Below are 21,054 nucleotides of genomic sequence, written 5' to 3' on the forward strand. Positions count from 1 at the left end.
GAATGGAGCAGAGGTGCGAATGCGAATGCTGGTCCTGAGTGGAGCGGAGGTGCGAATGCTGGTTCTGAATGGAGCGGAGGTGCGAATGCTGGTCCTGAATGGAGCAGAGGTGCGAATGCTGGTCCTGAATGGAGCGGAGGTGGGCATGCTCGTCCTGAATGGAGCGGAGGTGGGCATGCTCGTCCTGAATGGAGCTGAAGTGCCCATGCTGGTCCTGAATGGAGCGGAGGTGCGAATGCTGGTCCTGAATGGAGCGGAGGAGCGAATGCTCGTCCTGAATGGAGCGGAGGTGTGCATGCTCATCCTGAATGGAGCGGAGGTGCGAATGCTGGTCCTGAATGGAGCGGAGGTGGGCATGCTCATCCTGAATGGAGCGGAGGTGGCCATGCTCATCCTGAATGGAGCGGAGGTGGCCATGCTCATCCTGAATGGAGCGGAGGTGGCCATGCTTGTCCTGAATGGAGCGGAGGTGGCCATGCTTGTCCTGAATGGAGCCGAGTTGCACACACTTGTCCTGAATAGAGTGGAAGGGCACATGCTTATCCAGCATAAAGTGGAGGTGCGCATTCTCGTACTGAATGGAGCTGAGGTGCGCCTGTGGATTTTATGCCAAATTCATTTAAATGGCGCATGATATTTAACGAAATTCAGAAGATACTTTCTCTTCGCCTCTTTGGCTTGTTTTTTCTGCCCTTGTAGAGCTAAAAGCCACACAACCACTGCAATTTTTCCATTCGTTGACAGCAAACAGAGATGGTGAAAATATTGACGTGTTGGAATGAAAGGGAAGAGATGTAAAATGGTGGATGAGTGACATAAGACCACGGGTCTTTATAGTGATCATTAGGGGTCTCCGGTTGCTGGACTGGCGCCCCCGTATAATGGTGTCATGTGACGGACACGCCGTGACGACGCCTCCATCAGAGGATACTTAGCACTTCGGTCTCCGCTGGGTAAGAGCCACTCAAATATTGTCCTAGCGCAAACATCAGAGGGAGGGCGTGCTGTGTGACCGGGGATTATATTAGTTGTTTCTCTCGCCCTCGGAGATTCCAGTGATTCCTGCCAATAACCATATCTACGTATGGGGTATATAAAGGGTTAACCCCTGGATATTGCCATCAACAATATTTCGGCTTTAGTTTCTTCTCGCTCTGCAGTCGATCACCTGTGATCAGCGGAGAATCCTAGTTCCAAGTGTTTATTTTCCCTGCAGCGCCACCACAGGAGAAGTGAAGCATTACACACAATTCACATTGATAACGATGGGCTGTCCGTGTAGTATGAGGACATGCAGGGTCCTCCAGACAGGGAGCCGCTCTTTATAGCCCCTGTCTACATGGGGTAATACATGAGACCCCAAATTGGGGCATTGCTGTAAAACCACAGCGACAGGGAAGACATAACAAGGTTTTAGGGTTTGCGTCACATCGGCTGGGAATGTGGCATAGAAATAAGGCAGAAACTCAAGGTATATTTTTCTCTAGTGGGGCTCAAGGTTGGCACACAGCTTGGTGGTTTCATCTACAATGGAGGCAAAATGCTTGGTGGTTTCTGGCAGCCTCAGCTCTTGCCCTGCCTGGGCGGCATTCCCTCTCAATCCAGTGTGGCGAACCTAACCCTGCCCACCTAAATACCACGATCTACCATATCTGACCTTCTCAGGTTCCTCCATACTTGGTAATCACAGCACCACCTCAAATCTGACTCTCGCAATGGACCTTCAGCTCTATACATGGCCTCTCACAGTGATTTTTGTACTGCGCCACTGCCAAGGCCACTAACTAGTTTTGGCAGCACACGCCCTATATCTCTGCAGCACCTCCTAATTATGGACCCTCCTGGTCATCCACACATTATCCCACTGTCCTGAGTAATTAACTCTCTGTTCTTCCTGGATAACAAGATGATAAAAATCAGTTTTGCAGCAAACTGTAAAGCGAGGTGGCTTTTATAATCATCAACAGACAGGAATATAATCTGTGATGACATCTAGTGGCCAATATTATAACTGCAATATTTTATCTTTATCTTTTTTTCCCATATGGATTATTCCCCAAAAAGAAACAAAAAAAGACTAAAAATCTTCAATATGCTGAATATGAGACTCTATGAAAATAAATCCTCAAACTGAAATAATAATCCCTGGTTCTGATATAGGGGCACAAATGACACAATTAGAGAATACACATGTAGCAAATTATTTATTTTTATAGCACCATTGATTCCATCGTGTTGCACATGAGAAGGGGTTATATACAAAATACAAATATAAATTACGGTAAAGAAGCTAACAATGACAGACTGCTACAGAGGGGAGAGAGTCCTACCCTTATGGGCTTACAGTCTACAGGATATTGGAGGAGACATTATGTTGGGGGTTATGGCAGCTCTGATGGTGGTGAGGTGGCCACGTTGTCATTGTAAGCTGTTCTGCAATTTCCATCTAAAGGTTTAGAGTATGGTGGATAATCGGACGTGTTGGGGCACAGAATTGCAGAGGAGGTGGGGGATATTAGGGAGAAGTCTTGGAGGCAATTGGGTGAGGAACGTACACGTGTGGAGGAGAGAAGGAGGTCTTGGGAGGACTCGAGATTAAGTAAAGGAAGGTTACGGATGGCTTTGTAGGTCAGTGTTAGTAGTTTGAATTGGATAGGTTGGGGAATCAGGAGACAATGAAGGGATTCGCAGAGGGAAGAAGCGAAGGAGTATTAGTCATGCTGCAGAGTTAAGGATGGACTGGAGAGGTACGAGAGTGCTAGCAGGAAGGCTACAGAAAAGGATGTTGCAGTAGTCGAGGCGGGAGATGATGAGGGCATGGACTAACATTTTAGGAGATTCATGGTTGAGGAAAGGATGGATTTTGGAAATATTTTTGAGCTGGAGGCGACAGGAGGTGGATGTGCAGTGGCCTTGAGGGATATCGACATAGAAATGGCAAGATGAGGAAGTAGCGTGGGAGTGGGGGACACTAAATGTGCAGTTAATAAGGTATGAAGAGATCTAGAAAAAGGTAAGGTCCTTGATGCCAAGAGAAGAGAAAATTTGTAGTAGAATGCAGTGGTTGATTGGGTCGAAAGCAGAGGACACATCTTTATGGAGGAATCTAGAGAATTGTCTGCTAGCTTTGGCAGTAAGTAATCGTTCTTAAGTTTGACAGTTTCGGTTGAATAGTGGGAACAGAAGAAAAACTGTAAGTCGTCAAAGAGCGAGTTAGATGAGAGGTGGGAGGAAAGTACAGTGTGGACATGCTGTTCAAGGAGTTTGATGGCGAACAGGAGCAGAGATATGTGATGATAGTAGGACGTAGAGGTGAGGTCAAGGGATGGCTTCTTCAGGATAGGTGTGATTGGGGTATGTTTGAAAGCAGAAGGGAACTTATCAATAAGTTGAAGAGATGAGTTAGGGCTAGGACAAGCATGGCAGTGAGGTTGGAGAGGAGGTGGGATGGCATAAGTTCTGCTTCTGTGATGGTGGGAGGAAGGTTATGGGGGAGGGGCAATGATCTGTTCTATGGAGGGGTTGCGATGGTTGTGCAGTAGAGATTTGTCTTGTTTAGTCAATTTTCTTTTTGAAAAATGCTGCAAAGTCTTCTGCAGAGAAGAGGGAGGTTGGAGGGTGCCATGGTAGGCAGAGGAGGGAGTTAAATGAGTTAAATAACTGGAGTTGTAGGATAAAGAAGATACATGATTTGTGAAATAGACCTGTTTAGCAGAGGTGAAGGCCAACTTGAATGTGAAAGTTGCTGTTTTGAATATGATGGAGTCATCCTGGGAGTGTTTTTTCTTCCAGCGCAACTCCACAACCCTGGACACTTGCTAAAGTTTTTAATGAGGTTGGTGTGCCAGGGTTGTCTATTGATTCATCACACTCTGCATGCATGAGAGGGGCGTCTCAGTCAATAGCTGATGCGAGTGTGATGTTTGAGAAATCTGTGGCACTGTCTGTGTCCTGAAGTGAAGATATGGTAGATAGTAGAGAATCAGAATATGTGAGTGTCTAGATATGCAAGGTTTCTGCAGTGATGCGCTAGTTGATGGAGATGGGGACAGGTGAGGAGGACAGACATATGAAAGTGAGTAGATTGTAGTCAGATAGGGGGAGAGGTGAGTTTGTGAGGTTAGATAAGGAGCAGAAGCAGGTTAAGGTTAAGGTCTAATGTATGTCCACCCATGGGGATGGCTGCGGAGGACCATTGGATAAGACTAAAGGATGAAGCAAGTCACAGGAATTTGGAGGCTGTTGACTGCCGAGCGTCAGTGGGAATGTTGAATTCACCCATGATGGTGGTGAGATTGTCAGCAGAGAGAAAGTGCAGAAGCCAGGTGGAGAATTGGTCAATAAAGACAATGGCCGGGCCCGGAGGTTGGTACATGATGGCTTCTTGGAGGTTTGAGGGAGAGTAGAGCCAGACAGAGTGCAGTTCAAAAGAATAGAGGATGGGGAGAGTAGAGGTGGGATTGGGTTGAAGATCCATTCCTTCATCATGTCTATTATCAGGGCGAGGAGTGTGGTTGAGATGAAGGCCACCATAACATAGAGCAGCAGAGGAGGCTGTATCGGAAGTTATCAGCCATATTTTGGTGAGGTCCAGGAAGGATAGGTTATGAGAGGTAAAGAGGTCATGGATAACGTGGAGCTTATTGCAGATGGAACGGGCGTTCCACAGCGCTCTAGAGAAAAGAAGCTGCGGAGGAGGGGGTCACAGGAATGAGTTTTTTGCTGAAGAGATTTTCTAACAAGTGGTGGGTGATAGGAGGGAGAAATAATGGGGGGTTCCAACTGTGGAGGTCCCGGATTAGGAGATATATTGCCAGCTGTGAGGAGGAGGAGGAGAGGAGGTGGGAGAAGGAATGTCCGGCTTGTTTTGTGTTTTAGTAGAAGGGATCTGAGGTTGAGGAGCCGGTCTGCAGGTGAGGTCAGATAGGGAGGTAAGAGGGACGGTGAGATAAACAGTTGTGATGGGGTTTGGGGTAGTAAAGTAGAGTAAACATTAGTGGAGCACAAACTGTAAATGGGGAGCACGGTTAATAGTGTGGCAGCTCTTACCTTCTGCTCACTTCTGGCACGTCTCTGGTATATTTCCACTTAAAAGCTGCACTTCAGAAGATGCAGTATACAGGGGGCAGACCTCACAATAACTTGCACCACTGCCATTTGCATTACCTTGTGTAATGACATGACACAGCAAGCAGATGCCAGGGCAAAGCTTGCACAACATGGCGGCATAGCATGGCATCAGTCTGGCACGATATTCACCCTACCAGGTTATTACCAGGCTGGGGAATTGCTATTTGAGGAACTTCGTTGTATATTCTTTATATCACAGCTTAAGTATCTTTTGGAAATGAGAAGCTACTCTGGGCATCTTGGCACCACATGGGTATAATGCAGAGCCAGCTGTATCCTTAGTAACTAGGTAACTTAGTAACTGGGCAATCATGGCTGTACGGCGTCTCTTGTGTTTCCCTCGCTCTGCCAGGGGAGCAGTGGGTGAATATTTACACCCCGGCTGTACTCTGGTGCCAACGTGTGAGGCATTAGGTATATGACTGGCACCGCATTAATAAACATGACATGAAAACACAACTCACCCACTGGCATCACAGCTATGGGGGCGGGCGATACGCTCCTTACATGGCGCCCGATTTCCAACACTTCATGTTCAATGCTACATGAATAAAGACAATGGCACAAAGCGCAGTAATTACCATAGTGGCACAAACATGAGTGGGAGCGGCTGGGGCAGTGTGGGCGCATGGCACCCGGCTTCATCAGGGGCTACATCATGGGGTCGCTATAATGAATCCCAATACGCCGCAGTGTGGTCTGGGGTCTGCATTAACTAAGAGGTCTGCTCTGGAGTGTGAATTCATTAATGGGGTCTTGTTTGGTCTCTGTATTAGTTTAGAGGTTCTGGTCTGGGGTCTGAAGTCATTTAGGGGTCTGGTCTGGGGTGTGAATTAGGGGTTTTGGGACTGGTCTGGGATCAAAATTAATTTAGGAATCTGTTTTGGGGTCTGCAGTAGTTAAGGCATCGGGTCTGGGGTGTGAATTGATTTATAGGGTTTGTCTGGGTCTGAAATAGTTTAGGGGTCTGTATTAGTGTAGAGGGTTTGGAGTAAGGGGAACTGACTTAGGGGTCTGGTCTGGGATAAAAGATAATTTAGAAATCTGGTTTAGGGGTCTGTAATAACTAAGGAGCATAGTCCGGGGTATGAATAGAAGCAGGGATGAGGTCAGAGGTGTGAACTGATTTTGAGGGTACGGTCTGGGATCTGATTTAATGGCGCTATATAAGCAAAGCGTAATAACTTTGAAAACCTACTAGATGTAATCTACAAACTGTTTTGAGAGCTGCTCAGTCGCCATCTAGTGGTCATTGTGCATAAGTGAGACAGAGGAAAGTATTTTTATACGTTGAGGGCAGTTTTACACTTTGCACTATTTGCAAAAACGATGCAACATTTTTTAATACCCTTTTTTCTGTGAGTAAAGGATGATATGAAATACAGTACATTCCTTTTTTTGCTATTTTACTCTTTTGGCACTTGTTTTTTCGAAGCTCTAGGTTTGGTGTTTTTTCCATGTGGTTTCCTAAGAAGCATCAGCAGCAGTCATCTCATTATCATCAGTGGGTGAGGAATATAGAAAAAATAACACCCCTATTATTTAGCTGGAAGGGAATCACACCATTGCTATGAACCCAGCTCGTCCACCCTGCACAGTGTACCCTGCACAGACCACAGAGCATGCCCGCTATATTCTCCTACAGGAATGAAATGCCATATCTTTTGGACTATAAGATGCACTTTCTTAGCAAGATGTGCCAACAATCACTGAGAGAACAATGCAGCGGCACAGCTCTCTCCTCCCACCTGACACTGATCAGTCTGATGGGTGCAGGGTAAGAGATAAAGCTGCCAGGACCTGCACATCAGTAAGGCAGCATGGATGCTGCAGGTCCTGACTACCTGACCCGACCTGTTCAGATCATGTAATCAGTCACATTGCTGGAAAGAGTTTCAAAATGTCGTAGTGTATACACATTGTGCCGCAGAGGTGTGTTGATGTAGCAGATCTGTGCGTTGATGTAGCAGCAGAGCTGTGTTTATGTAGCACAGCTGTGTGCATAAGTTATGTAGCAGAGCAGTGTGTATGCAGCAGGGCTGTGTGTATATATAGCAAAGCTGTGTGTGTTGATGTAGCAGTACTGTGTGTATGTAGGAGAGCTGTGTGTATGTAGCAGAGCTATGTGTGTCGGTGTAGAAGTGTTGTGTGTATGTAGCAGAGTTGTGTGTGCATGTATGTAGGGTAGCTGTGGGGTTTATGTAGCAAAGGTGTATGTGCACATGTATTAGAGCAGTGTGTGCGTAGCAGAGTCGGATGTATATATGTATGTAGCAATGCTATGTGTGTACATATTAGAGCTGTGTGCGTATGTAACAGAGTGGTGTGTGTATACAGTATACAGGTTATATACTGTAGAGCTGAGTGTGCATGTATACTGTGCGTTGAGTAACAGAAATGTGTGTATGTAGTAGAGCTGTGTCTGTTGATGTAGCAGTTCTGTGTGCACGTAGCAGAGCATTGTGTATATGTAGTAGAGTTGTGTGTGTGTGTATACAGGGGAGCAGTGGGTGTATATAGCAGAGGTTTGTGTACACATGTATTGAAGCAGTTTATATATAGCAAAGTTCGGTGTTTGTAAGTATGCAGCAGTGCTGTGTGTATGTACATAGAGCTGAGTGTGCATGTACTTGTGCATGCAGCAGTGTATGTGTGTACTGCAACATGGACATGATGTGTGTGCTGTTGGGTGTTTGTATGTAGCAGTGCAGTGTGTGTATGTAGAAGAGCTGTTTGTGTATATACAGTAGACCTGAGTGTGCATGTACATGTAGCAGTGTTGTATCTATGTGTGTACTGCAAAATGGAAATAATGTGAGTGCTATAAAGCTGTATGTGTACAATACACATGGTGCAGAAAAACACTAAGGCTGTGTGCATACATTGCATTTTTGCTGCTTTTTTTTCCAGTGCAGATTTATCAATAAACCTGCATGGTTTCCTAATGCCAGCAAAGTGAATGTCAATCCTGAAGTCTCATGCACACCGTGCATTTGTGACTTGCAAATTGTCAATTCTTTCAGCATTTTTGCTGCAGACTTCACCCATAATAACGATTGGGGAAAAATCTGCACCAACAACGAAAGCAAGAAAGTGCATTTTTGATGGTGTATTATTCCTTCCAAGAAATGGTGCAGAAATTTCTGCACCAAACACTTAACGTGTTTTGGTAGATAGGCCTACTCGGCTGCACACGGAGGTAGACACGGGTGCACTGCGGCTTTAAGACCTTCCTTTGGTTTATTGTAGGCAGCATAAACCAAGGTGTACTAAAGAAAATACAGCCCTCTGGGCAATACAGGAAAATAAAGCAAAATGGTGGCAGAACAAATGCAGTCCTTCTGTGAGCCGCATTCCTCCCGCTCATGGCTGGCAGAACACACACAGTTCAGGTTCACTAGTCCATGCAGCACTCTCCTGGAGTGCTCCTTCTCCAGGCGCACACACTGAACACTGAAAGCTCTGGCCTTCAGCCATTTAAGCCCAGATCATGTGACTCCTCATTCCTCAACCACGTGACTGATCACATGACTGTGACCTCACCAAGGTCCTGTCAGCACACGGCGGTGCTGGCTCTGTAGGTGGCGATACGGTGGACATTCTCCCACCCGCTCTATGAATGTTTCCCTAAAATTCAGCCCATAACATACTTTAACTTAACCCTTGCAACACTTACTGTGCTGGAGGAAATACAACTCTGGATTTTATATCACTGACGCTAGGCATAGTGAAACCTATCTCCCTTCTATTACATTACCAGTGACTCTGTCACAGTGTTCACAGACCCTATCGCTTCATCCAATACTTCCCTATTCTACCCTAGTGTATTAAATGAGGGATAATGATGACACTTCTTCTTTACACCAGATTTAATTTGTAAGAAATATGTTTTTTCCTCTTTTCTGCTGTCTAAGGCTGTCTGGGGATGTGACCATGGTCTTATAGTAAGGTGCATCCTATATTATGAAAATCTCTTTAAATGCTGTAGTCATAACTCAGGCAATCTGGCTGCCCCAATCATCCTGTAAAGAAAGTAGAAAAACCAAATATACAATCAAAATATAAAAAAAGACCTAAAAATAAAAAGTAACGCTAAATTATACAGTCCCTTTAAGAGTGAGACACTACCCCCCATTAGTCAGAAGTCACCTGATCAGGTTCGTCTTATTCCGCTTTCACAGCTCAGATACAATGCAACAATAGAATTCTTGGTTACACGATAACGAGATCTAATGCTGCTTGCCCTCCTTGCAGATGGTGTTGCCCTCCTTGGAGATGGTGTCGCCCTCCTTGGAGATGTGTCGCCCTCCTTGGAGATGCTGTCGCCCTCCTTGGAGATGCTGTCGCCCTTCTTGGAGATGGGGTCGCCCTTCTTGGAGATGGTGTCGCCCTCCTTGGAGATGGTGTCGCCCTCCTTGGAGATGGTGTCGCCCTCCTTGGAGATGGGGTTGCCCTCCTTGGAGATGGGGTCACCCTCCTTGGAAATGGGGTCACCCTCCTTGGAGATGGTCTCGCCCTCCTTGGAGATGCTGTCGCCCTCCTTGGAGATGGTGTCGCCCTCCTTGGAGATGGTGTCGCCCTCCTTGGAGATGGGGTTGCCCTCCTTGGAGATGGGGTCACCCTCCTTGGAAATGGGGTCACCCTCCTTGGAGATGGTCTCGCCCTCCTTGGAGATGCTGTCGCCCTCCTTGGAGATGCTGTCGCCCTTCTTGGAGATGGGGTCGCCCTTCTTGGAGATGGTGTCGCTCTCCTTGGAGATGGTCTCGCCCTCCTTGGAGATGGGGTCACCCTCCTTGGAAATGGGGTCACCCTCCTTGGAGATGGTCTCGCCCTCCTTGGAGATGGGGTCACCCTCCTTGGAGATGCTGTCACCCCCCTTGGAGATGGTGTCGCCCTCCTTGGAAATGGTGTCGCCCTCCTTGGAGATGGTGTCACCCCCCTTGGAGATGGTGTCGCTCTCCTTGGAGATGGTGTCGCCCTTCTTAGAGATGGTGTCGCCCTCCTTGGAGATGGGGTCGCCCTCCTTGGAGATGGTGTCCCCCTCCTTGGAGATGGTCTCGCCCTCCTTGGAGATGGTCTCGCCCTCCTTGGAGATGGTTTTGAGCTGCTCCCTCCTTGGAGATGCTGTCGCCCCCCTTGGAGATGGTGTCGCCCTCCTTGGAGATGGTGTCGCCCTCCTTGGAGATGGTGTCACCCCCCTTGGAGATGGTGTCGCTCTCCTTGGAGATGGTGTCGCCCTTCTTGGAGATGGTGTCACCCTCCTTGGAGATGGGGTCGCCCTCCTTGGAGATGGTGTCCCCCTCCTTGGAGATGGTCTCGCCCTCCTTGGAGATGGTCTCGCCCTCCTTGGAGATGGTTTTGAGCTGCTCCCTCCTTGGAGATGCTGTCGCCCCCCTTGGAGATGGTGTCGCCCTCCTTGGAGATGGTGTCGCCCTCCTTGGAGATGGTGTCACCCTCCTTGGAGATGTTCTCGCCCTCCTTGGAGATGGTTTTGAGCTGCTCCCTCCTTGGAGGTTTTGTATTGGGATGAGGTCATCTGTTTAGCTTTCCTGCGGAGTGTTTTATTAGAGGGTCCTGTCTAGACGTGGAGTAATACCCCCTCCTTCCGCAGGACGAATAACCAGAATAATTTATGATGCTGCCCTAAGTGTAAGCTCTTTGAAAACGAGAATCAAACAGTCCTGAGTGCTTTTTATTCTCCTTTTAATGGAGGAATTTTATGTGGTTTTAGTGCTTATTGCCAAATACTACAAATGATGTAAAAAAAATAAAAAAAAGAATTAAAAAGCTATAACGAAATATAGAAAAAAATGTAAATTTGCACTTGCAGCAGGTCACCATGTATAAAACCTACAAGAGAAAAAGTGAGCAAAAACCCTGCTGTAACTAAGTAAATAACAATCAAAAAGTGCATTTAAAGAACACAGAGTTTTTAGTAATACTTTTTTTTTTGTCAAAAAAATAGCATAAAAGCCATTCCACCGTGACAAGGTGACTCTGATCGGGACAGTCACCATGTATGTAGAAACGTAGGGTGCACCCTGCTTCTGCACTGCTGTTATATGGGGTGGGGGCTGCACAGAAGGCCTGGGATATTATATGATGTGATATATGGAGGCAGGGTCAATCACAAAAGTCCTGGGACCCCACATGAAAAGTGCAAATTGGGCTCCTTATGCTCCCCCGGTAGCAATGACAATAGCCAATTGGGTTCCCACAAATGTAGTGGTGTAACCTTAAGTTCATGGGCATGCATGCAAAATCTCTACAAGTTATTGATAGTGCTCTTCTCATATAGGCGAGAGAGGTTTGCACTCCCAAAAGGATCATGTTTCCTTCCTGTAGGAAGCAGAACACATGCTGGAGACACTATAGAGCCTAGCAGAGACAGTCTGCACCGTAGCTAGCTAGAAGTAGGGGTGAGTGGCACTCACTGTATGTGACTCACTGTGCAGAGAGCCTGGTCTTTGAGTGTCATTTAACGTCAATGTTAAAAAAAAATGGATGCAGCAGAGATTAGTCTAAAAAAAAACTACAAAAAAGTTGTTAAGTACTGATCTCTGCTGGATCCGTCCTGATTACTGTTCGTGTGGACACAGCCTAATACTACGTTTGCCTGCTGAGTACTCCCTCTAGTGGTCAATATGGGAAGTTGTAATTGCTCAATATTACAATACTAGAACTTTCCCAACGGGGCATCTAAGGTTAATAAAGAATCTTTCATCCTAAAATAAAATATAAATTCCAATAAATGTAATTTTTTTATTTTCTTTAATTTTCCTTTGTTAAAAATTCCATGTAGCTGTTGTAATATTAGGATTAGCTCACACTGGATTAGAAAAAAAATCGGTCCCATTCTCAGCCAGAAAAGTGCGATGATTTTACTCAGCAGCTGTAATTTATTTACAGAACCATTTGCAGTTTCCTATGCTACAGAATTGTAATGTATCCATAAAAATCAAATGCTATACTGATGGTTCGTATGGCATGTGATTTCTTTTTCTCGCAGTGTTCTGAACTTTTACTGTATTTTTGTTTGGTTGAATATGATGTCATACATAGTTTTGTCTATAGGTGGCAGTGGTGTACCATGAATTATATTTGATCATATCACAATAGTTTTGAATGGGTTGTTTTATTCCTAGAGAAAGTTCTGAAAGTTTACGCCGACTATAAGACATTCGTAAGTACTGAGCTCCCCATAGTGGTGGCTATATAAAAGTATATAATTATGGATACATACATTTGTATGTAATGAGCTACTCTATTGATGGCTGTATAAATCTCTATATAGTGAGCTCCCCCTAGAGGTGACTGTATAAATCTGTATGTAGTGAACTCTTTTATTATAAAAATACAAAACTTACAATCAATAAATAGCACAAATCAAAACCCCAGCAAAAGCAACTGTCCGAGTCCAACATTACCACCCCCCCAGTCCAAAGCAAAGTCCAAGTCCAGCATAACTGCCCCCAGTCAAAGCAACCCCGCAAAAGAAAACAAAACTGCCTTCTTCTTTCTCAGAGAAGCTTCATCCATCTTTCCTTTCTTTCTTTATGTTGTTTTCTGTCCTTTACTCTTCTTTTCACTTTTTGATTCCTCCTCCCCAGGTTACCTCACCCAAGGAGAGAAGAAACATTTTATTAATACACACGCACATACACACTTCATACCAAACCTGACAAAGAAAACTCTGGTCCATCGCCCAAAAAGATTTTTTTTAAATTTATATATATTTTTTATTATTATTTAATTTTAATTTTTTTTTTTTTTTTTTACACAGCAAACACAACTATAAACAACCTACCACCAAACCCACACAATACAAAAATAAGCTCACCGAGTAACTCATAACCTCTTGCTTACAAGACAGGTGCATTAACCCCGTAAGCCACAGAATCATCATCTTACAATACAATGCTACATAACTCTATATACAACACTTACCCAGAGCCAGGATTGGTGCCTGTGAGCCCTATATCAATAATTCACTTCTGCAAAACAAAAATCTGATAGTGAAAAGCCCCAGCCCACCACCGGGAAACCGGAGATGACAGGCTTCTACCCTAGCAATCCTTACCCTACCAGCCGTCCCTACCTGTCTAGACATCTGCCCCTATTCATCTACCTACCTTTCCCTGTCTCTCCCTGCCTGACCCTACTACCCTACCTAATTCACCGCGTGCCTACCTAACTGTCCCTAGGCTGTCCCTATCCTGTCCCTAACTATCTACCTGTCCCTACTGAAGCTATCTACCTGTCCCTATCATTTACCTGCTCATCTAAGCCCTAGGTACATTAAATGAGAACCCTCTCCAGAGAAGAGAGGCCCTCGCTGCACCCAGCCTGTCATACTCCAGAGAGCGCACCTTCACCAGGCCACCAAGAATGTTCCTAACAACCTCATCCCGGGGGAGGATTTTCTGCTGAGTTGACACTAAGCACCGTGCGTTCCACGTGTAAAACCTGACGACTAAACTGACTAGAAATAAAGTGCCCCAATCTCGGCCACCCAGGGATCCGAATGCCCCATACGCCCACTCCGCATAGGAAAGGTGTGCCAGCCGAGGCCAGCCTATGGAAGCACCCACCCTGTTGTAGACCCCTGTATTAAAAGGACACTGAAGGAGGAAGTGCTCCATGCTTTCCAGCGTGTCGCAACACCCCTCACGGGGACAACCCCGATCATCGGAGTTCCTACACTTCAGGTTGTCCCTTACATACAGTTTCCCATGGAAGCAACGCCAAGCCAAGTCCCAAAACTTCAAGGGGACCCGTGTAGAATTCAATAACCTCAGCCCACCCTCCAGATACCGACTTGGGCAATCTTTGAGCACCAGAGGCTTCTGGAAATGGGTCAACAGGACCCTCCTGTCAAGGAATTTCCTCGACATGGTCCTGATCTCCCACATTCCCAGACCCCACCGGCGGATCACCTTCAGAACCGGGGTAGCGTAAGCAGGGAGATGCCCGTGTGCGCAGGTCCTTCACTTGCCCTCCTGTCTCCCATTCCTGGATGAAGGGTCGAAGCCATCCCCTGCAGGAGAATACCCACGGAGGAGCCCTCTCTGACCAGAGGTTGGCGATGTTAGTCTTGACAAAAGTGTTTATTAGAAACACCACTGGGTTGACCATACCCAACCCTCCTAGTCTCCTCGTGCGGTACGTGACCTCCCGCTTGACTAGGTTCAGCCTATTTCCCCATAACATCTGGAAAAACAGGCTGTAGACCCGTGTCCAGAGCGGCTCTGGCAACATGCAGACACTGCCCAGGTATATTAACAAGGGTAGCAAAAAACCCTTAACCAGGCTAACCCTTTCCCTCAGGGTCAAAGACCAACCCTTCCATTGGTCCACCTTCTGGGCGGCGATCTTAAGTCTGCCCTCCCAATTTTGCTGGGGGTAGTCCCCAGGGCCAAATTCAATGCCTAGGATTTTTGCCGATGCCTGGGGCTCTGGAAGAGTGTCCGGGAGACCAAAACTAGGGTCACCCCCTCCCAGCCAGAGACTCTCACACTTTTCCTGATTAATTCTGGACCCAGAAGCCTCCGAGTAGCGATCAACCTCAGACATGACCCACTCCGCCTCCTCACCCGAGGACACGAAAAGGGAGACGTCATCGGCATACGCTACCACCCTCAGAGTGGCTTCCGGGGCCACCTGGTCCATCCTGACTCCCGCCAACGGCCCACGCTCAATCCTCCTTAAAAGGGGATCTATTGCGAACACGTATAACAGCGGGCTCAATGGACAGCCCTGGCGGACCCCAGACCCAACCTCAAAAGGGCGGCCAGACCAACCATTCACGAGCGGGAAAGTCTCTGCCCCCGCGTACAAGATCTTTAGCCAATTTACAAACCCCCCAGGCAGACCGTACCTCAGAAGGACGGACCAGAGGTACTCATGGTTAACCCGATCAAAAGCCTTCGCCTGGTCTAAGGACAGCAAGTACCCCTTCCAGTGACCTGCCCTGCCCTGCTCCACTGCCTCTCGGACACCGAGCACAGCACTAAACGTACTGCGGCCTGGAACAGAGCAGTGCTGGGCCCCCGAAAGGAGCCGGGGTGCAAACTTCACCAGCCGTTTGAACAGCACCTTTGCCAGAACCGCCGGTCCGTATTGAGAAGCGCTATGGGACGCCAATTCTCAATACGGGACGGGTCCTTACCCTTTGACAGGATAATCAGGGCCGACTGCCTCATTGACCGGGAGAGAGCGCCCGAGGAGAGACACTCGTTAAACACCTCGGTCAAGAGGGGGACCAAGGAGTCCCTAAATGTCTTATAAAACTCGGATGTTAAGCCATCCGGACCTGGCGATTTCTTAGGCCGAAGCCCATCAATGGCCAGTCGCACTTCCTCTTCCCTGATTGGTTCTGTCAAAACGTGAAGCGAGGGGTCATCTCCTGGCTCAGGGATGGCCTCGGCCAGGAAAGCCGACATCACGTTCCGATCCAGATCCCTCTTCCCCAAGAGGTGTGAGTAGAAAGATCTGATCACCTCCAGGATCCCTGATTTGGATCTGTTCAGGGAACCCGTATCGTCGACCAAACCTGTCACCACCTTACAACTCACTGACATCTTACAGTTTCTGTAGGGGTCAGGCGAGCGGTACCTCCCGAAATCCCTCTCAAAAACCAAAGATGTGTGCCTATCGTACTGACACCTCTTGAGTAAAGACTTCACTCTGGAGATCTCCTCACGGTCACCTCCAGCCGAGACGAGATGTTCGAGTTTCCTCCTCAGTTCCTGATACAGGCGGTACCTGCTCAGGCTCCTGAGGCTCGAGAGCCGGCGGAAGAAACTCGCAACCCGATCCTTGAACATCTCCCACCACTCTGACTTATCGCTACAGAGATCCAAAAGCGGTACCTGGCTCTGAAGAAAGTCCTCAAAGGATTGTCTTATCTCTGCTTCTTCCAAGAGGGACGAATTCAGCTTCCATAGTCCCCTTCCCATCCGAGGGGTTTCTGAAACATTCAGAGAAAAAGAAATCAGACAGTGATCGGAGAACTCCACCTCAACAACGGACACTGCTGAAGAGATGGCATCCTCCTTTAAAAAAAACCTGTCTATCCTAGACCTACAATTACCTCTATGAAAGGTGAAACCACAGTGACCTGGGGTGTGCCGGATGTGGACATCCACCAGGCGAGCGTCACTAGCTATGCTATTAAGAGTATTACTATCATAAGCCAGCCGGTCAATGGAGCCTCCCCTATCACGAAGCCTTGTGACAGTGTTAAAGTCACCTCCAAAGACCACCTGCCGACTCGTAAAAAGATAGGGCTTAATCTTCAGGAAGAGACATTTACGGTCCCACTTTGACTGCGGACCATAGATGTTAATGAGCCGAAGCTCCTGTCCCCTCATGAAGACGTCTAAGACCAGGCACCTCCCCATTTCTACCTCGATAACTCTCCGGCATTCAACCGATGCAGTCTTAAAAAGGACTGCCACCCCGCTACACGGCTCGGCCGCAAGAGACCAGTACGAAGACCCGCACCTCCACTCGCTCTCCGCCTTGCGTATGGCCCCCATATCGGTAAGCCTGGTCTCCTGCAAAAACAAAATTTCAGCCTCAAATCGGGTGAGAAAATCAAAGGCCGCAAATCTAGCCGCATCAGACTTTATACTAGCAACATTAATGGTCGCTAGAGTCAACGGGGTGGGTGCCGCCATCATGAGTGATCGAGTTAGATGGCCTTTTTCTTCCCCCCACCCTTTTTCTTAGCCCGCTCATCTCCGGACGATGAAGCCCCCCCTCTTCTTTTCAGAGAGACAGAGGTATCCATCCCTCCCACCTCTTTCTCATCTCCGGACCCAGGGTCGTCCCTACCTCCCGAGGAAGACACACCCCCTGGAGAAGGGACTCCCCCGCCTCCCAAAGGCCCTCCCGATGTTACCTCCGGAACCTCACCCCCGACTCCCGTCTCAGCAGGATCGTCAAGGGCTTGGAACCGGTTGGAAAGGGGGATCAGAGGGGAGTCGGTGGGACCTTCCTTAGGCACCTTGGTCAGGGAAGAAGATTTTCCACCTTTTTTCTTCTTTTTTTTACTTTTGGCACTCTTGGCACTCTTGGTACCCTTGTCACCCATTTCTTTTGGCTGTTCCCCTCCATCCTCATCAAAACTTTCATATTGAGAGGCATCTGAGAGATCAGCCACTTCCTCATTCTCCATCCGTCTGATCTCCTCATTCACCGCTTCCTCCCCCGGGGCCTCAGTGACATGAGCTGTCGCCTCGGAGGAGGGGGCAGCCATTACCCCAGTTTCCCGAGGCTCCTCCTGCCCCCTGCCCTCCTGACGCCTTGCCTGCCTCCGCTGGTAAGAGGGGCCCCTCGCCCTGCCATTCCTCATCGGCCCCTCAGCTCCTCCCCCGCTGCCACCTCCAACCTCTGCAGAAGTTGCACCGCCAGGAACTTCCTCACGGCTCCCCTCCGCCCGGCCGGCCATGGCATTAGAGAAGGAACGAGGGCAGCGGCTGAACGGGTGACCTAGATCACCACACAGGTGACATCGAATGACACCACAGGATGCGGCGAGGTGACCCACCTCGCCACACAAGGCACATTTCTGCACCTTGCAGCCCGCGCTGAAGTGGCGAGGATCACCGCACCTGTGGCATACCTTCGGCTGCCCCTGGTAGAAGACCAGAATCCGATCCCTTCCCAGGAAAGCCGAGGAAGGGATGTGGGTGACAGTGCCACCTGAACGCTTCAACTTTACCATGAAGGTCCAGCCACCTGACCAGATACCAAAATCGTCCCGGTTCTTCTTAGGGACGTCCACAACCTCGCCATAGCGGCTCAACCAGGTCATTATGTCAACGCCAGAAAGAGACTCATTACATGTTAAAACGGTCACTTTCTTTGGCCCACTTTGGCGAGAAATTGCTTCCACGGCGAACCCTCGCCAGCCGGGCTCCTCTTTTACCAGCTCATAATTCGACCAAAAGAGCTCCAAGCCCTCTGGCCGAACAAAGCTGATATCAAAGGTGGAGGTCCCAAAAGGATGTATCAGAGCAAAGATGTCAATAGCCCTGAAGTCCATCTTCATGAGGAGCTTCACCACATTTGTCCTGGATGGACACGCCTCATCGCCCCTCCAGCGAAGACGAACCACATTTCTCCTGGAGACCCCCTGCCCGGCTGTCGGGAGGGACCACACGGTCTCCCCCCCCTTTTTCTCTTGGAAGGCAGCTAGACCAAACTTATCTAGCCAGTAGGACAACGCCACCTCTCTTCCCTCTACATTGATCGTCCGCTCACCTTTTTTGAGGGCCTCCAGGAAACAGCGGCGAAAAGCTTCATTCCCTGGGTTCGGAGATGAGGAAGACCCCTGTGGAACCCCAGCGGCAGCAGCCGCATAACTAATGGCGGCTGCAGGTGAGGGGGACGATGGACCAGCCCCTATATTCCCTGAACCCTCAACCTCACAGTCAACCATCTCCACCTCACTTACCTCAGCCTCACCATTTTCACTGGTAGAAATCACCGCACTGGCACCATTCACACCAACCACACCTCCAGCAGAAACCACCCCTGACCCGTCACCATTATCACAGACACTATTCACACCATTTGCACCACTACCATTCTTATTTACATTTTTGTTTGCATTTTTTTTTCTGCTTTCTGCTGGGGTTGTTGCTATTTGCAGTGCAGCTGCCCCTTTAAGATCCATACTGCAGGGTTTGATTACCACACCCTGCTTTTCAGTAGAGCATGTGCTGGCAGCTGCAGACTGTTGCTCCAGCCTCTCCTGCAGACCATCTCCACACTCCCGTGTGCACTTCACCGCCGGGTCCCCCGCAGATACAGGTGACACACATGCAGAGGACCCCAGCGGTGCGACCCCCTCCGGTGAGGGTGCGATCCGGTCCGGCATTACCGCAGCCATTACAGCTGCACCTGAGATGATAGGCGGTGCCGGGGTCCCGGATTTTGACCCAGCATCGGATCTGCATGTGGGGGACCCCGACACCACAGCACACGCCGCCGATGATGCGGCCCCGGCTGACAGCGCACCGCCAACACTGCGGGGAGCGGCGACCACCGGCAAGGTACCCACAGCCTCCACCCCCCGAGCGCCAGCAGGTGCAGCAGGCACCAGGCCGTCCCCCGTTTCCACAGAGGATCGGGCCTGGACACCTCCACAGGTTCTATTACTGCCCGCCACAGGGCCACACTCCAGACCATGCACACTGTCCGGCTCTGCAGCCGCATGCCCACTCTCGCCCCCTCTGCTACCGCCAGCAGAGACGGCGACCTGCGCCATACGACTTGTACTCTCCCCGCTCCCTCGCACCGGACCCACTGCAGGTCCCGGGCCGGGGTGGGTAGCGGGCTCCACACAGCGGGACCGGGGGGTCCCAGGAAGGGGGACAAACACCAACCTCTCCTCCGATGTTTTCTTCCTTTTTTTGCTTTTCTTTTTCCCCCTCCTGGTTGCCTCGTCCCCGCAGACCTCATCCCCAAACTTCAGGTGGGCATAATTTACTGGGGACTCTAGCTGACGGATCTGCTGCAAGACGAGGCAACCCCCACTACTGCTGTTATCGCTGCTGCTATCATCCGCATCTCCCCCATCATCCTCTGAAATGCTGTTGTCTGATGGGAGTGGGACCTGCACTGGATCTATCCCGCTGTGTGTGGCCTGGAGATCACTTACCAAGCCCCCAGGTGGGTACGGCGCCTCCTCCATCTCCTCATGGTCCACCTCCTCCACCTGGGTCGGACGCCGAGACCCCTCTGGCTCCTTCGCAGCAGCCATGTTGTGGAATCGGTCCTCGTTTTCCAGTTTTTCCCGGAAGGGCCCGCTGTTGTCTAATATTGCCGCTCTCCGGGCTTCCATGCCCTCAATGCAGATCCCCAGGCTGGATATCCTGGCTGTCAGGGCAGACTTCTCTGTGCGGGAGGCTCTGCTTGCAGCTTGCCTCACCTCCTTCAGCTCCTCCCGGAGTCTCCTGATGGTCTTCCCAGCCTCATCATACTCGCTGAGGTACGCATGGACGCGGGAGCCATAGCTGGTAACCGGCTCCCGTGCGGCCCTAGTGCCCCAATCCTTCTGCACCGCCGCCGCTGCACCTCTGCGAGTACTCCGCTCACCTCCGGGAGGAGACACCGCAGTGGCCCTCGCCTCAGCCTTAGGGGCTTTGCAGCCCTCCTGGGTCTTCCTGGGCTCCTCCATGCTCTGGGCCTTGCCAGATCTGGTGACCCTCTTTGCCGGTAGCAATGAGCTCCCACCCCTCGCCGGCTTAGACCGAGGGGTGGGAGACGGGGACTCAGCCCCACAGTCCATCCACTACACCCCTCTCTTTCCTAGGTCAGAGAGGGGGGGGAATTACTGGGTGGAAAAAAAAACTGGTGACTCTCCTGGAGCAAGCAGAACAGCACCTTCCTCCACAGACTACAGGCTCCTAGTGGTGGCTGTAGAAATCTGTATGTAGTGAGCTCCTCCTAGTGGTGGCTGTATAAATCTGTATGTAGTGAGCTCCCCCTAGTGGTGACTGTATAAATCTGTATGTAGTGAGCTCCTCCTAGTGGTGGCTGTATAAATCTGTATGTAGTGAGCTCCTCCTAGTGGTGACTGTATAAACCTGCATGTAGTGAGCTTCTTCTAGTGGTGGCTGTATAAATCTGTATGTAGTGAGCTCCTCCTAGTTGCGGCTGTATAAATCTGTATGTAGTGAGCTCTGTCTAGTGGTGGATATATAAATCTGTATGTAGTGAGCTCTGTCTAGTGGTGGATATATAAATCTGTATGTAGTGAGCTCCTTATAGTGGCGGCTGTATAAATTCATATGTTGTGAGCTCCCCCTAGTGGTGGATGTATAAATCTGTATGTAGGTAGTTCCTCCTAGTGTTGGCTGTATAATTACCGTATATGTGTACTGAGCACCTGAGATACCAAAAGAGCTCGTC

At 49.2% G+C, this 21,054-nt stretch overlaps 1 protein-coding gene across 1 annotated transcript; it reads right to left on the reverse strand.

Annotated features, from left to right (window-relative positions):
• Positions 1-15,287: 15,287 nt before the first annotated feature.
• Positions 15,288-20,634, reverse strand: LOC143793669 (uncharacterized). Its single transcript, XM_077280714.1, has 2 exons — positions 19,802-20,634; positions 15,288-16,099 (listed from the first exon to the last, which is right to left on the reverse strand). Exons 1-2 carry the CDS (start codon positions 20,429-20,431, stop codon positions 16,064-16,066), a joined length of 666 nt encoding a protein of 221 aa, XP_077136829.1. The 5' UTR covers positions 20,432-20,634; the 3' UTR covers positions 15,288-16,063.
• Between the last annotated feature and the right edge of the window lie 420 nt (positions 20,635-21,054).

This window comes from Ranitomeya variabilis, chromosome 1, assembly GCF_051348905.1.
Source record: "Ranitomeya variabilis isolate aRanVar5 chromosome 1, aRanVar5.hap1, whole genome shotgun sequence".
In the NCBI taxonomy this organism is placed as follows: domain Eukaryota; kingdom Metazoa; phylum Chordata; class Amphibia; order Anura; family Dendrobatidae; genus Ranitomeya; species Ranitomeya variabilis.